Source organism: Triticum urartu, chromosome 4A (assembly GCF_056163025.1).
Source record: "Triticum urartu cultivar PI428250 chromosome 4A, HENAU_Tu73, whole genome shotgun sequence".
NCBI lineage: Eukaryota > Viridiplantae > Streptophyta > Magnoliopsida > Poales > Poaceae > Triticum > Triticum urartu.
The window spans coordinates 559,140,750-559,156,289 of record NC_141876.1 but is presented as its reverse complement, the minus strand read 5'-3'; the positions used below and the strand labels follow the sequence as shown (position 1 = coordinate 559,156,289).

Sequence of the window (15,540 nt, the reverse complement as noted above, 5' to 3'; positions counted from 1 at the left end):
TTCTTTCCTTGACAAGGCAATGGACAATAGGGCACTTTCGGAGCAGGAGCACGACCTAAGGCGCCTACTCAAAATGAAACTCCTTGGCCTATGCTCCCTGGAACGAACAATTGCGCGACAACGATCAAGGATTCTCTCCCTACGCGAGGGAGATGCCAACACCAGCTTTTTTCCACCAACATGCATGTCACAGGCAAAGACGGAACATGATCACCACCATCCGACATGGGGGAACAATTGCAAGCGGACACGATGATATCACCAATGAGGTGGATAACTACTATATAAGTGTGTTTGCTGGCGCACCTCCGAGAGCCCACACCATCGACCTGAGCCTCCTCTAGATGCCGAACATGAACCTGTCTCACCTCGAAAAACCTTTCACTATGGAGGAGGTGGAGAAAATAGTGAAGAGCATGCCCATGGACAAGGCGCCGAGGCCCGTCGGATTTACGCGGTGGTTCTATACATCGTGCTGGCATGTCATAAAAGGTGATCTAATGAGGGCACTTCAAGCGTTCTACCAAGGTGACATGAGGGGTGCCCTGCCAGCCATTAACAGGGCGATTGTTTACTCCCTAAGTGCGGTGGACATTCAAGATTTCAAGCCGGTGAGCCTAGTACATGGCGCGATCAAGATCTTTGACAAGACACTATCAACAAGACTTGTGGACGACCTGCCTTCTATAGTGGGGAAACACCAAATTGCCTTTGTCAGAGGACGGTCCATCCATGATAACTTCATGCTAGTGCAATGCAATGCACTGCACGAAGACTGCATGCCCTTTGAGGACGGGCTAAGAGAGATGCCAATCGATCATTATCCTAGTTATGTGGCAACTGTGTAAGCACCGCAACTCGATCATCTTCGACGGAGCCACACCATCCAAGAATCTAGTTATCCTCGCCGTCGCAAGAGAGGGCCGTGTGGAAGCGAGCGGGACTACTAAAGAGAGGCACAGACAGGTTCTTTGCCGAAGTGGAGGGGTGAGCTACAATGAGCAATTAGCAATAGTCATCGACAGTGGGAGTGGTGTTGGTGTTTATGTATATATGTAACATGTAACACTAACGTGGAAGGGTTCTTTACCTGGCTTCCTTTTTTATAATATAGTACGCATACTCGTGCATATTCAAAAAAAAACATCTTGAATATAGAGGCGCTTTTTTGTTAGAATAGTCGGATAGAGGAGCTTGTGGGGCTGAAATGGGCTGCCGTCAGTACGCCCCATTTGCTCCTGTTAGTTTTATTTAGAAATTTGTAGGTAATGTAAGTTCTAATCTTAGTAACAAAAATAACCTTTAAATATTCGTGAGGTATAAATATTATTATATACATACAAACGAAATAAATTACTTTTCTAAACTGTTTGCGTATTATTTTAAAAATATACATATATATGTAAAATAATATTTGTGAATTATTAAAATGTTTGTATAATTTAAAAAATGCATATATATTTCTACATTGCAATTCGTAAATATTATTTTAATTCTACAAATGTTTCAATAATTATACACACATTTGTATAATTCGATCTTTGTATGATTAAAAATACTCATATTTAATATTTAAACTGTTCATATGAATATTCAGTCGTGCTAATATTTAAATTATATAATTTTAATATAAGTCACAAGTGAATATTCATAAATATTTAGTAAATGTTTATATTCATTAATTTGAATAATTTAAATATAAGCTGCAAGTGTATTCTTTTTTATATTCATTAAGCATTTTAAGTGCCCACACTTACTAAAAAGAATTATATAATACATGTCTGTATATCTAAATGTTTTTATGTAGTACTAGTCATCGTTTGTATGTATACTATTTATAACACACAAATATTTTGAACTTTATTTTTATTACTTACGTTTTACAAATATTTCAAAAGGAACTAGCGCGTGCAAAATGGGCCGCATTATGCGCCCCCAGTTTAAGGCCCACATGCATCATCACTATACTGCATTTTATCATTTGCGAATATCCCTATGCTACATTAATATGTGTTATCCTTGTTGAACATGCTAGAGTAAATGGTGTAGTGGCTGTGAGGGTCTTTTTTGTGAGAAATAAAAAATTCCAAGGGTTTTTTCGAAAGAAAAACAGGCCACATGCTATATGTCGCTGACACCGGGCCCCGTGCCACGTTGGCCCGTCAAGTCAGCGTTGATTTCGTATCCAAACACAATTAGGACCGTATTTGCACAAGCCGAGCCAAGTTATTGCATCAGTTCAATGCATGCTACAAGTTCTAGCACCAAAATGACCGATTACACCAAGTTCAAGCATCACCGGTGCGATTGACTCAAGATAGAAGCACCGCCCGGCCATATGGCTTGGGGTTCGGTGGGGTGACCATCTTCGAAATGAACGCCGCAAGGGCGTCCCCCACTTTATCACAGTTTCTAGGAGTGTAAAGTACTGAAAAAAACAGTACAGTTCAAGAACGCAAAGGCTTTTATCTCTCTACATAGGACATCATTTTTATAGGAAAAAATAGGACACCATTTGAGCACCCGGAACTACGGACGGACGCATTTCGTATGCTTGCCGAGCCGTGCGTCGGTGCGCGCGTGTCCCTTCCCTTTTGCGTGGTCGTCATGCGGGGGCATACGTGCACGCAGGGGACTCCTCAGCTTTGGTTTACCCCCCCCCCCCCCCCCCCCCCCCCCCCCGCTCGGTTTCACGTGTAAACCAAAACAAGCCCCGTTCCCCTCCAAAACAGAGGTCAATTTCACGGAACGACACGAGACGCAGACATAACTTATGAACCTCTGCATGTAGATACAGCAGGGTTACTGCTACTAGACGTGCCCATGTCTGGATCTGAGCTTGACGCAAATATCCCAGTTGAAGCGCAGCAGCCGAGGGTTGAAACCTCGTCGCTGTAACAAACTTGGGAAACTCTTGCCAAGGCCTGGAAGAAACGGGCCGGCGTGTAGGTAGGGCCTACCCGGACGTACGGACCCTGTTGCCCTTACTTGCAAGAATGCTCAACTCTGCTCCATGCCCTCGTGGAGCTCGTTTACTTATTGGCACGGCCGGCGATCGAGCAGGGGGAACTCGCAGCTCCCAGCTCTGAGCAAGATCCTTCGAGGAGAGGATGACTTCGCCGAGCCTCACGACGTGCCGGCATGCTACAGCTCGTCCGGGTGCAGGCAGGGTCACCGGCTGCGGCGGCGTCAGGGCGGCACCGCTCCGATCAAGATCAGGAAATGGTTTTGCTCCGAGCGTCTCCTCACGGTCGCCGTCGCCGTCGAGAGCGATCACCAGTTGCGCTCTGAAGCCGCCGCCATCGTACGGCGGCAAGGCGACGGAGAAGAAGAAGGTCAACCCCGGGGACCTCTTCACCTTCTCCTACAGGTTCAACACCGACATCCCCATGGGTGAGACTCCAGGGGTAAGTCGTCGCTGCCAGTGTCATCAGTGCTAGTAATAAGCTTTGGGTTCTTGGTTGCTAGGTGATCTGATTCCCCTGAGGTTCTTTCTGTGCTCAGGCATCCATCGACGAGTACCTGATGAACAGGCCGAGGATCGTCGGGGCCGTGTTCCCCGACGAGCGCAAGCGCACCAAACTCAACGACGTGAGTGATCTTTAACATTTCCTTCCAAAGTTTTCGTTTCCGAAACTGCGCGGCAACTCTGACGGTAGCTCCGTGGCGATCGACGGATGATGAATTTTGACAGGAGGAGTGGAGCGTGCAGCTGGTGCCGATCCAGTTCATGTTCCTGTCGGCGTGCCCGGTGATCGCCGTCCGCTTCGTGAGCAGGTCCGGCGGGGAGGGGTACCCGCCCCACGTCCCCGTGCACGCCACCAGCCTCCTCCTCATGGAAGTGGTAACCACTTTCTTCGCACCACCACCACCATCTTTAACTTTCTCACCATCATCGTCAGCCTGAGCTCATGGCGGAATCAATGAGTGTGCAGACGGACTACAAGCTGAAGGGGCTGCAGAGGGACGCGATGCCGCCGCACCTGGCGCTGACGGTGCGGGGCTCGCTGTACCCGCAGCCGGAGGGGCGGAGGAGCCTGCGGGGCCACGTGGAGATGAGCGTGGGGTTCAACCTGCCGCCGGTGCTGGCGCTCGTGCCGGAGCCCATCATCCGGGGCGTCGGCGACACCGTGCTCCGGCAGCTGGCGGAGCAGATGAAGCACGACTTCGACACCGGCCTCGCCGCCGACTTCAAGAAGTACCGCACCGAGAAGCTCACCGAGAGGAGGAGGACCCCCCAACACTGAACGACAGACATTTTCCTTCTCTCTTTTTTTTCTGGTGGCGTTGGCTGCTGCCCGGCAACATTCATGGAAGATTCTTTCGAACTTGTCGCACGAAAAAAATAATAAGTTGCTAATGTATCGTGTTATTCGTCAGTGCGTCGACACGACTGACAAGATAATAACTTAGGATCCAATAGTTGTAAATACTGTAAATTATGGATACAAGAATATTCAGTTATGCAGAGACTGCTAATCTCAGGATAACTTCTGTGCCTACTGTTAGACTTGACCTCATTTCTTCCTGGCTAATACTATGCGTATCATGAGGCTGACAAGCCAACTTCACATCAATTAACTTTTCTGAACCATTAATCTCAGTCATCACATAGTAGGGTTTTTTCTTTGACGTCGCCAGGAAAGTCGCAGCATCAGTAAATTGTACTCACGTCGCAGCATCAGTACGACGATAGGACTGAGAATATACATAGTAGTAGTAACTTAAAATCTCATTTATTCACTGTAAATAGAATGTAAATAATTACAAGAATATTCAGTTTTACAGAGATTGCTAATCTCAAGCTAAATATGTACTCAGTCAGACTTGACTTCCACTCCATCTTGGCTATCATTGAATCTATATACCAGTTATTTTTTACCCTTTTTTTTGTGGCTTGAATCATCTATGTACCATTTAGTATACAAGGCATAGGGCCTGTGCTTCAACAGCTAGAAGAATGCAATTAACATATCTACACCGTGTATGTATCCCAAAGATCCTAGTCTTCCAGTGAGCGGTTTCTCGCCCTCAAGTCACGCTCGAGGCTTTGAGGCGTTGGAGGAGTCCTTCCACGCCGGAAAAGGACGGCGAGAGCTTTCATTTGACGGCACATGTTGAAAACCTACAGACAAGGACAGGTATGATCAGTCGTCAACCAAACGATGGTACTTACGAAGGTCGTGCCATTTGTTTCCTTACTGATGAAGCCTCTAACTCTGCAATTCCTTCACATCCTTGACCACCACCCTGTAGAACGTCACAGTACTTTGCAGCATCATCCTCGTCTTCAAACACCTGAAACAAAAGAGGGTCATGATTCAGAAAATTGCAAACCAAACAGTTATTTGAAAAATTGCAGAAAGCTGGCCGTCACACATGCACAAACATTTTATATGTACCAACAGAAGAGCACAACATTCAGAATACACCTTAAGCGGCTTGCAAATTAGAACCATCCAATACATCTAAACAGTCTCACATGTCCTTTGTTTCTTGCTCAGTGATAACACATCAGGATTTAATAATTCAAAACGCAAACATTTATCGGTATGCTAAGCTCAAAAATGTTCACCGCATTGATAGATTGCTCTTTCTTTTTTGGGGTGTGAAAAGGTTAATTGATGTTGAAATGTTCATATGGTCTATGATAACACTTATAGTCCGTGTATGTTGCCTGACGGAAAGCACAAACTGTCCATAGGATGACTCCTAATTCCGTAAATACATTATCACTGGTATTGAATAGTCTCTTTCTTAGACTGCGCAATTTCTTATTGTCCTTCTGGTTCTTCAAACAGATTACCATGGTATACAATTAGGGAGCTCTACAATCATGAACAATATGCATAACTTACCCTTCTTCAGAATATATATATATATATATATATATATATATATATATATAATGAATAGCCTACAGTTAATCTAACTCCATTTGACCAATCCCTGGTACTGATTTATAGCCCCCATCCATTTACTTATTTAGAAGTCACATTCCCATGAACCCAAAGTATGCACTAGAAGATTAAAGGACATCAAAAGGCAGGACAGTTGGCTGACTTTCAAGAACATGTCTAAACAAAGACTAATTTTACTAACTACTCACCAGTACACCCTCTGTGAGATCTTCAACGACCATGCTAAACTTGGAGTCAGAGTACTTTGATCTAGTCCCAACTCCTGAGCCCCCTCCCTTTGAGAAAAGCATTCCAAGTTCCCTTTCGACTTCACTGCAGAGCATATTACATGATAACACCGTGCTCATAATCAGTTAACCACCCAATTATGACCAACTAACTACCTGTAACAATAGCAAGAAAAACTCTCACCTGCGGTTCCTGCGGGTTTTCATTGTCCATAGTTGATTGTCTCTTCTAGCCAGCACGTAGACTGGCTTGGGCTGTTGTTCCCTCCATGGGTTTGTCTCCAACACTGAACCATCATGACGACATGGCACAGTTAGTAAACATTCAAACCTCCGCATTCGAAGGACAACTACCGTTAGTTTGTCACAAGAATTACTTGGATAATCATAAGAGCAGGGTCACTTGTTATGGCTTTAACCTTATGGTGTTATTTGTGACTTGGGACTTGTGAGCATGAGAACATCATAAGTCCATAACCCTTCTTCAGTCATTCAGCCATTTCACCACTAGGCCTAGTTTGCGGCGCTACAGAAGCAGCACAAGCACAACCACAGCTAGCAGATATATCGATTCAGCATTTGATGCAAAGGCAATACAAAATCACACCATCCAAGGCAAAAGATGAGGAAACAGACGTGACTGCAAGAGTTGATAATCGCGTGTACACATGTGTATACCCAGTCCCACAGACTCCCAATACCACCTCAAAGCACACAAATTCTCGAAACAGGATAGGAGTGAACGTACAAGCCTCAAACAGGGGTTGTTTTTGCTCACCTTAAGATTCATCGTGGCACGCAATTCTACCGTATACACAAAGATCACACTCAGGTCACGGGAGCTTAGGCTAGGCATTTCATCAAACACTAGACGCGGGGACCTAAACCTGCCGATCACCATTCACCAACCATAGAAGATAGATCTAATTGAAGTCGCTAAAGCTATACCCTGAGCAGATCAAGCCAGTAAGAACACGATCCAGGGCAAGGGCTAATGGTCTGGAGGAGTCGTACCGTCGTAGGCGAGGGAGTCGAGCGACTCCATGAGGTGGCGGCGCATGCCGTAGGCGCGGGAGGAGACGCGGCGCAGCAGCTCGCCGGAGGTCCCGGGGATGCCGCCGTCCATCCCCATGGCCCTCTCCACCTCCTCGTCGCCTCCCTCCGGGGACGGCGGCGGAGGGGGAGGGGGAGGGGGCCTGGACGAGGCGGCGGCCACGACCGCGCGGCGGTGCGTGGCGGCGAGGCGCGGCCGCGGCGCCGGGAAGGAGAGGAGGTTGCTGGCCAGGGTGGTGGCCGCCGGCGACGGCGTCGGCGGGGGCGGGAGCGACGGCAGGGATGCTGCCATTTTTACGGTCCTAGCGGAGCAGAGGAAGGCGGGGGGAGTTGGAGTGGAACAGGGGAGGGTAGGAAGTGGAAGCGGAACGTGGACACGGCACGGCAGCTACGGTCTCCTCGTGTTGTGGAGATTTTTTCTACCGCGGTCGCGGTGGGCGGTGGATGTGTCCGGCGCGTTGGTTTGGCCGGGCCGGTGCCGTGCCACGACTCACGAGCGGCAGCGGCCGTGTTTTCCTTTTGCGCGGAGAAATTTCGCCATTCCAGTTCAGATTCAGCGTGGATAAAAATTTTATTTGTTTGAAATGGCGCCATAAAATTGTAACCAACCATTAATTGAGACGAAATTAGACTTTTTTTAACTGTCACCTGGGGGGGACTCCCTACCTGAATATATTTCAACGAAAAAATAACCAACACGGGTTTAGTTTAGGAGAGACGGGAGGAGAAAAAGCCAGTAAGAACACGATCAAGCCAGTAAGAACACGATCCGCTTTTCAGAGACGGTGAGACCAAAAGGTGAGATCAGAGATTACAGTCCGGATTACATCAAATGGGGGTTTGGACAACCCCTTCAGAAGTCCTGCCATTCCTCACGTCCCAAATTTTCCAAATCACTAACAGCAGGACAGAAGGCCAAACCGACCGCGGAAGGCTTGGATGACGGGGTCTGCTCCACAACTCTGAAAGAGGCGAGAAGCATGGCTGAAGACCTGGCGCTTCCCAAATGGCAAGTGAATGGGACACGAGAAAAACAGGTGGACGCGGTCCTCCTGAGCAGCATCGCAGCATGGACAAGTTAATGAGTCGATGATAGTCTTGCAGTGCAAGTTGGCCCGAGTGTTCAGCCTATCCAAGTAGAATAACCATCCAAAGATTCGGACCCTGTTGGGCACATTTGAATCCCAAATGTGTGCAAGATTTGGATCGGACAACTGCGAAGCAAGAGCATCATAGGCGCCCTTGGTGGAGAAGGGGGGCCCGTTTAGTAGTGACTGTTCATCCGGCGCTTCCGAGAGGTTCACATCCTACAACAAAAGTCTCAAGGCAGCCAATTCATTGGAAGCGATTAGGGTTAGTCAGCTACGCAAGCCCAGATAAATCCCATCCATCACTAGTTTTTTAACAAGAGCATTTGGCTTTGTGGGGTGAGAAAACAAGGTTGGGAAAGTAGTGGAGAGGGGCTCGGGAAGTAACCATCGATCTAACAAAAAAAGGTGGATGAGCCATCCCCTATATTAACATGTGAAATCTCTCTAAAGGTGTTTAAAAATAACCTTGCCAAAAAAGGACGCGTTTTTACCTAGACCTATACGCAGGAGAGAGTGCTTATGAATCCAATCCTTCCAAGGCAGAAGAGGCGAGCGAAGGAATTTGAATGCAAATTTCAACATAGGGAGAAAAATTATGTTCGTAAGTTTTTAACTCCTAAACCACCAACCTGCTTAGGCATACAGACCATATCCCATGGATACCGGGCACTTAGCCCTAGAGAAAGCATCGTCGTTTGACTAGAAGAAGATCCTTCTGCGCTTATCAGTTTCTTCTGAAACGATTATTGGAAGAGAAAAACACATCATAAAATAGGTGAGGAGACTGTCAAGAATGGCAGATAGCAGTATGAGACTGCCCCATGAGAGAGTAGAAGAGCGCGCCAACCAGCTAAATAGATATCTCATCGGTCAATTATGGGTTATAATGCAGAAAGAGGGAGTTTATGCGAGGAGAGAGGAAGGCCAATGTACTTTTGCGGAAAGGTGGTGACTGAGGTGGCCAGTGTCTCTGCCATAGAGACGACGAGCTCCGGCTCAATATTTAGAGGAACAAGCGTGGTTTTGGAGAAATTAATGGAGACGCCTTTGGCACTAGAAAAATCATCTAGGATACGTTTAAGATTCGTGGCAGCCGGTGTTGGGGAACGTAGTAATTTTTTAAAAAAATCCTACGCACACGCAAGATCATGGTGATGCATAGCAACGAGAGGGAAGAGTATCGTCCACGTACCCTCGTAGACCGTAAGCGGAAGCGTTATGAAAACGCGGTTGATGTAGTCGAACGTCTTCACGATCCGACCGATCCAAGTACCGAACACACGGCACCTTCGAGTTTAGCACACGTTCAGCTCGATGACGTCCCACGAATTCCGATCCAGCAGAGCTTCACGGGAGAGTCCCGTCAGCACGACGGCGTGTTGACGGTGATTATGTTGCTACTGACGCAAGGCTTCGCCTAAGCACCGCTACGATATGATCGAGGTTGATTATGGTGGAGGGGGGGCACCGCACACGGCTAAGGGATCAATGATCAACTTGTGTGTCTAGAGGTGCCCCCTGCCCCCGTATATAAAGGAGCAAGGGGGAGGCCGACCGGCCCTCTATGGCACGCCAGGAGGAGGAGGAGTCCTCCTCCTTATAGGAGTAGGACTCCCCTCTTTCATACTCCTACTAGGAGGGGAAAGGAAGGGGAGAGGGAGAAGGAAAGGGGGGCCCTGTCGTGGTTCTAAGTCTGACAGTAGAATATGGGGGTAGGAATGGAGAGGCAAGATCTTAGCTATGGAGGAGTTGTATACACAAGGTTTACGAGTTCAGGCCCTTCTCGGAGGAAGTAATAGCCCTACGTCTCGGAGCCCGGAGGCGGTCGACTGGATTATACGTGTGTGAGTTACAGGGGGTGCGAACCTTTGTCCCAGAGGAGGGGGGTGGCTTATATAGAGTGCGCCAGGACCCCAGCTCCCCTCCGTTACGCAGGGTTCAATATACATTAAGAGGAGGCGTTACAGATAACGCCTGTATTAAAGTGCTACAAATGAGCATTAAGTATGCGAATGAATGCTTGACCGTTGCTGCGCGGAGTGGCTTTAGGTCTTCTGATATGTCGAGTGGTTTGGTGGTCGAGTGACCTAAGTAAGAGAGGTCTCCGAGTGATTGATAGGTCGAGTGGACTTTGCTTCGACACCTTTGTTGGTCCTCTGCTTCTGATTCTTGAACTCCTTAGTTCTTAGGACAAGACTTTAGGTGGGGCGTATAGGTCAGGCCTATTACCCTACCCTAGGTCTGTGTCTACATCATTAGCCCCCGAATGGATCAAGGTTTGAGTGAAAAAGAAGGACGGTAGTTGACCTGGTTCTCGCCCTTGATCTGCCTTGTCTCCTTCTCCGAGTGGAGGACAGCTATTGAAACTTTCGACTTCGTTTCAGTCGCCTTGATCGATTCAAGAATCACCGACTGGTTTGTTCACTGACATCTGTCGAGTGATATCTCTAATTGGAATCTTTGGTGAGATCGATTACAGTGGATCCCGTATCTCACGGGACTCGAAATTTGAGTGGAAGCGCGCCAGGAGGAGCGTCCCGCGGTAAGTGGAGTAGATAAATCGGACGTTTCGATTTCCGCGCCACCTTTTTCGCCACGTATCACGTGCGCAACTGTTGGGAGGACTTGACAGGACTGATCGGGCCCACGCGTCAGCCACTCGGGAGTAGGCCTTTAAAAGCGGCGAAGCCGAGGCATTCGCACCGTGCGTGCTCATTCCCCTTCTTCTTCCTCTCGCGTCTCCACCTCGCCTAGCACGACCACTCTCAACACCGCTGTCCTGCCGCCATGGGGAAGGACAAAACGGCGGCGTTGGAGCGTGTGAAGAAGGCGACAGGGGCGGGGAAGAACAAGAAGATGAATCGGGCGTCTTCATCGCGCTCGAGGCTACCGTCAGGTTGGATCCAGGGAGACTGGATCCAATCTTCGCTCCGGCAAGAGGACTTGGATGATTTGGCCGAGTTAGGGCTGATCATCCATGAGTCCGCGCGCCTGCCGAAGGGGGAATCGGAGCCGCAGCCGCAACCGGGTGAGTGTGTCTTGCTCGCCACCCATGTCGACCGTGGTTTCTCGCTTCCACCACATCCTTTCTTTCGGGGCTTCTTAAACTTTTTCGGTGCCCAACTCCATCACTTTACTCCCAATACCATCATGTACCTTGCTACGTTCGTCTCTATGTGTGAGAATTTTTTGGGGTGTCGACCGCACTGGGGCCTCTTCAAACACATCTTTACCATCCGATCCCAAACCATGAAGAAAGCGAACTTGAAAGACGAGAAAACCCACGTTATCCAGATGTGCGGGGGGCTGGGCATTCAGAAGAGGAAGAGGAGCTCTTTTCCTCCGATGACTCTTCCTGAATCGGTCAGGGGCTGGCAGTCGACCTGGTTCTACTGCCAGGATATCGCGACCCCAGGCCAGTCGACCGGACTTCCCCTTTTTCTTTTGATCATGTCCAAACTCCATCTTCATTGCGAGTGACCGCTGCTGAGAAGGCAGAGACAGACATACTAGTTGAGAGAGTAGTCCAACTGATCAATCAGGGCGTCACTGGTATGGACCTGCTCGAGGTGTTCCTCAGTCGGCAGATCCAACCCCTCCAAGCTCGTGATCATTCTATGTGGATGTACTCCAGGGCTGGTGACACTGCTCGGGTTCATCCGGAGGAAGTGGAGGCCAAAACCGTGGCCGACTGGCTGATGGGCATTACTGGGAACAAAGACAACCCCAGGGGTGCCAGGAGAGTCGACCCTTTCAGTGACAGCAACCTGCCAGACAAGGTCTGGTCGTCATAACTGAATTTTTGAACATATTTTCCGACTGATTGAGGTTCCGACTGACTTATGATCGGCTCCTTGTTTTGCAGATCTACACGGAGATGTATTCGATGCCCAATGGTGAACAAGCCCTGGAGCAAGACCAAGAGGGCGGGGACAGCGCCGAGGAGAGCGGCGAGTGGGAGTCCCCAGCTAATGGTGAAGATGATGAGAGTGACGAATCTGACGATGACGAGGTGGCCGACTCGCCACCTCGCTCTGAACGTCGATCCAAGCAGCGGCACGACCCCGTGAGCAGAAGCGGCAAAGCTGTGGCGTCGAGTGCTCCATCTCACAAGCGCGCTCGGTCTCCGACTCCAGAGTTGACTGAGACGGTCCCCAAGGAGCCCAAAGCTAATCCTTCGAAGGCTCGGAAGACCTTGCCCAGGATCAAGATGGACGTCCCTGTTGCCTCTGGGTAAATGTTCTTCTCATATTTTCTCGTTCTGATCGGTTTTCTTGTTCTGACCGAGCGGATGATGAACCTGTTGGAAATATGCCCTAGAGGCAATAATAAGATGGTTATTATTATATTTCTTTGTTCATGATAATTGTCTATTTGTTCATGCTATAATTGTGTTATCCGGAAATCGTAATACATGTGTGAATACATAGACCACAACACGTCCCTAGTGAGCCTCTAGTTGACTAGCTCGTTGATCAAAAGATAGTCATGGTTTCCTGACTATGGACATTGGATGTCATTAATAACGGGATCACATCATTAGGAGAATGATGTGATGGACAAGACCCAATCCTAAGCTTAGCTCAAAGATCGTGTAGTTCGTTTGCTGTAGCTTTTCTGAATGTCAAGTATCATTTCCTTAGACCATGAGATTGTGCAACTCCCGGATACCGTAGGAGTGCCTTGGGTGTGCCAAACGTCACAACGTAACTGGGTGACTATAAAGGTACATTACAGGTATCTCCGAAAGTGTCTGTTGGGTTGGTACGAATTGAGACTGGGATTTGTCACTCTGTATGACGGAGAGGTATCTCTGGGCCCACTCGGTAATGCATCATCATAATGAGCTCAATGTGATCAAGTGGTTGATCACGGGATCATGCATTACGGTACGAGTAAAGTGACTTGCCGGTAACGAGACTGAACAAGGTATTGGGATACCGACGATCGAGTCTCGGGCAAGTAGCGTACCGATTGACAAAGGGAATTGAATACGGGATTGATTAAGTCCTCGACATCGTGGTTCATCCGATGAGATCATCGAGGAGCATGTGGGAGCCAACATGGGTATCCAGATCCCGCTGTTGGTTATTGACCGGAGAGGCGTCTCGGTCATGTCTGCATGTCTCCCGAACCCGTAGGGTCTACACACTTAAGGTTCGGTGACGCTAGGGTTGTAGGGATATTAGTATGCAACAACCCGAAAGTTGTTCGGAGTCCCGGATGAGATCCCAGACGTCACGAGGAGTTCCAGAATGGTCCGGAGGTGAAGAATTATATATAGGAAGTGCAGTTTCGGCCATCGGGAAGGATTCAGAGTCACCGGTATTGTACGGGGACCACCGGATGGGTCCCGGGGGTCCACCGGGTGGGGCCACCCATCCCGGAGGGCCCCGTGGGCTGAAGTGGGGAGGGAACCAGCCCCTAGTGGGCTGGTGCGCCCCCCTTTGGGCCCCCCCCTACGCCTAGGGTTGGAAACCCTAGGGTGGGGGCGCCTCCACTTGCCTTGGGGGGCAAGTCTCCCCCTTTGGCCGCCGCCCCCCCAAGGAGATCCCATCTCCTAGGGCCGGCGCCCCCCAGGGGGCCTATATAAAGGGGGGGAGGGAGGGCAGCTGCACCTCAAGTCTTGGTGCCTCCCTCTCCCCTGCTACACCTCTCCCTCTCGCAGAAGCTCGGCGAAGCCCTGCTGCATCCACCACCACGCCGTCGTGCTGCTGGATCTTCATCAACCTCTCCTTCCCCCTTGCTGGATCAAGAAGGAGGAGACGTCACCCGCTCCGTACGTGTGTTGAACGCGGAGGTGCCGTCCGTTCGGCACTTGGTCATCGGTGATTTGGATCACGGCGAGTACGACTCCATCATCCCCGTTCTCTTGAACGCTTCTGCTCGCGATCTACAAGGGTATGTAGATGCACTCTCCTCTCGTTGCTAGTTGACTCCATAGATTGATCTTGGTGAAACGTAGGAAATTTTTTTGTTTTCTGCTACGATCCCCAACAGAACCTGTATAGCCCGACCTCGGTTGCGACTGATATGGATGTTGACAAGACCCCTGCCGATGAGGAAGCTGATGACGCTGTCACCTCCAAAGCCAGTAAGTTTGCTCAACTCGAAGTTTGTTTGGTCAACTGGAATATTGGTCAGTTGTCTTTATGGCTCTCTCTGTTTATTGCAGCTCCACAAGACATTATTGTGCTCCCAGATGATGAAGAGGAAGTACCGCTGAGAGGAAGGAGGAGGAAGGACAAGGAGCCGGGCAGGAAGGTGACCGAAGCCCAAGTTCTTCGGTCGACTAGGACGCCTGCGGCGACGGTCGAGCGGTCGACAGATCCGGCTCGAACCAACGTCACCTCCGCTGTTCCTCTGTCGACTGATTGTCCCTCAGGATCAGCTGCTCAGGCTCTTGTTGCACCGACGTCGCTCCATGCTTTAGATCTGGCGGCTGCTTCGATTGCTCTACCTCCGTCACTTTTTGCTGCGTATCAAACTCCGGACGATCCACCGGCTGCTGCCAGAGAAGCTCTTCTTCAACCGAACCTTGTGATGGGGGAGCTGAAGGTGGTGCATGAGGCCAGTCAGGTGGCCTTCAACACCGGAGCTGCCATGCAAACCAATGTCCAGGTTGGTTGATTTTTCGATCGACCGTTTTTTTGTCTGACCACCCACTGGAGTGTGGCTGTTCGGAAATAGTATATCTCTTTGTGTCAGTTCGAACTGATTCTTTGCACTAGTGGGGGCACGCTGAGTGCACCCACTGGGTGTAGTCCCCGAGACCGTAGTTGACTGCGGGCAGTCGACTGTGGTCTGAGAATTTGGATCTGTCTTCTTCTTCTTTTTTTTGAAAGCTAGTTGACCGTCGACTGTGGTCTGAAAATCAGTGGGGGCACGCTAAGTGCACCCACTGGGTGTAGTCCTCGAGACTGCCGTTGAATGTTTGATTCGGCGGTAGTCTTAGAATAATCATCTCTTTTTATCTCTGTCGACTGATATGGCTGTGACTACAGAAATCTTGTGATCTTGGGGCTCAACTTTCTGACATGAACAAACAACAAATCAGCCTCAACCTTGATCTGGAACTGGCCAAGAAGAACCTCAAGACCGCTCGTGATGAAGTAGCTGCCATGGGAGGTAACCAATCGACCGCTTCATATCCCAACACTGGCACTTTTCCTTTCCATCTTTGAACCGAGTGGCTTCACTCGAGCAGATGTATGTAGTGAAAACTGCCAACTCCAAGCTCGCCTGAAG

General features: G+C 49.3%; 2 protein-coding genes across 2 annotated transcripts; one reads left to right on the top strand and one right to left on the bottom strand.

The window, feature by feature from the left end:
• Positions 1–2,933: 2,933 nt before the first annotated feature.
• LOC125552754 (uncharacterized) lies at positions 2,934–4,464 on the top strand. Its single transcript, XM_048716423.2, has 4 exons — positions 2,934–3,407; positions 3,505–3,591; positions 3,695–3,844; positions 3,936–4,464. Exons 1-4 carry the CDS (start codon positions 3,111–3,113, stop codon positions 4,245–4,247), a joined length of 846 nt encoding a protein of 281 aa, XP_048572380.1. The 5' UTR covers positions 2,934–3,110; the 3' UTR covers positions 4,248–4,464.
• Positions 4,465–4,711: 247 nt separating this feature from the next.
• LOC125552755 (plant/protein) lies at positions 4,712–7,606 on the bottom strand. Its single transcript, XM_048716424.2, has 5 exons — positions 7,163–7,606; positions 6,333–6,435; positions 6,110–6,233; positions 5,203–5,298; positions 4,712–5,125 (listed from the first exon to the last, which is right to left on the bottom strand). Exons 1-5 carry the CDS (start codon positions 7,491–7,493, stop codon positions 5,003–5,005), a joined length of 777 nt encoding a protein of 258 aa, XP_048572381.2. The 5' UTR covers positions 7,494–7,606; the 3' UTR covers positions 4,712–5,002.
• Positions 7,607–15,540: the final 7,934 nt, after the last annotated feature.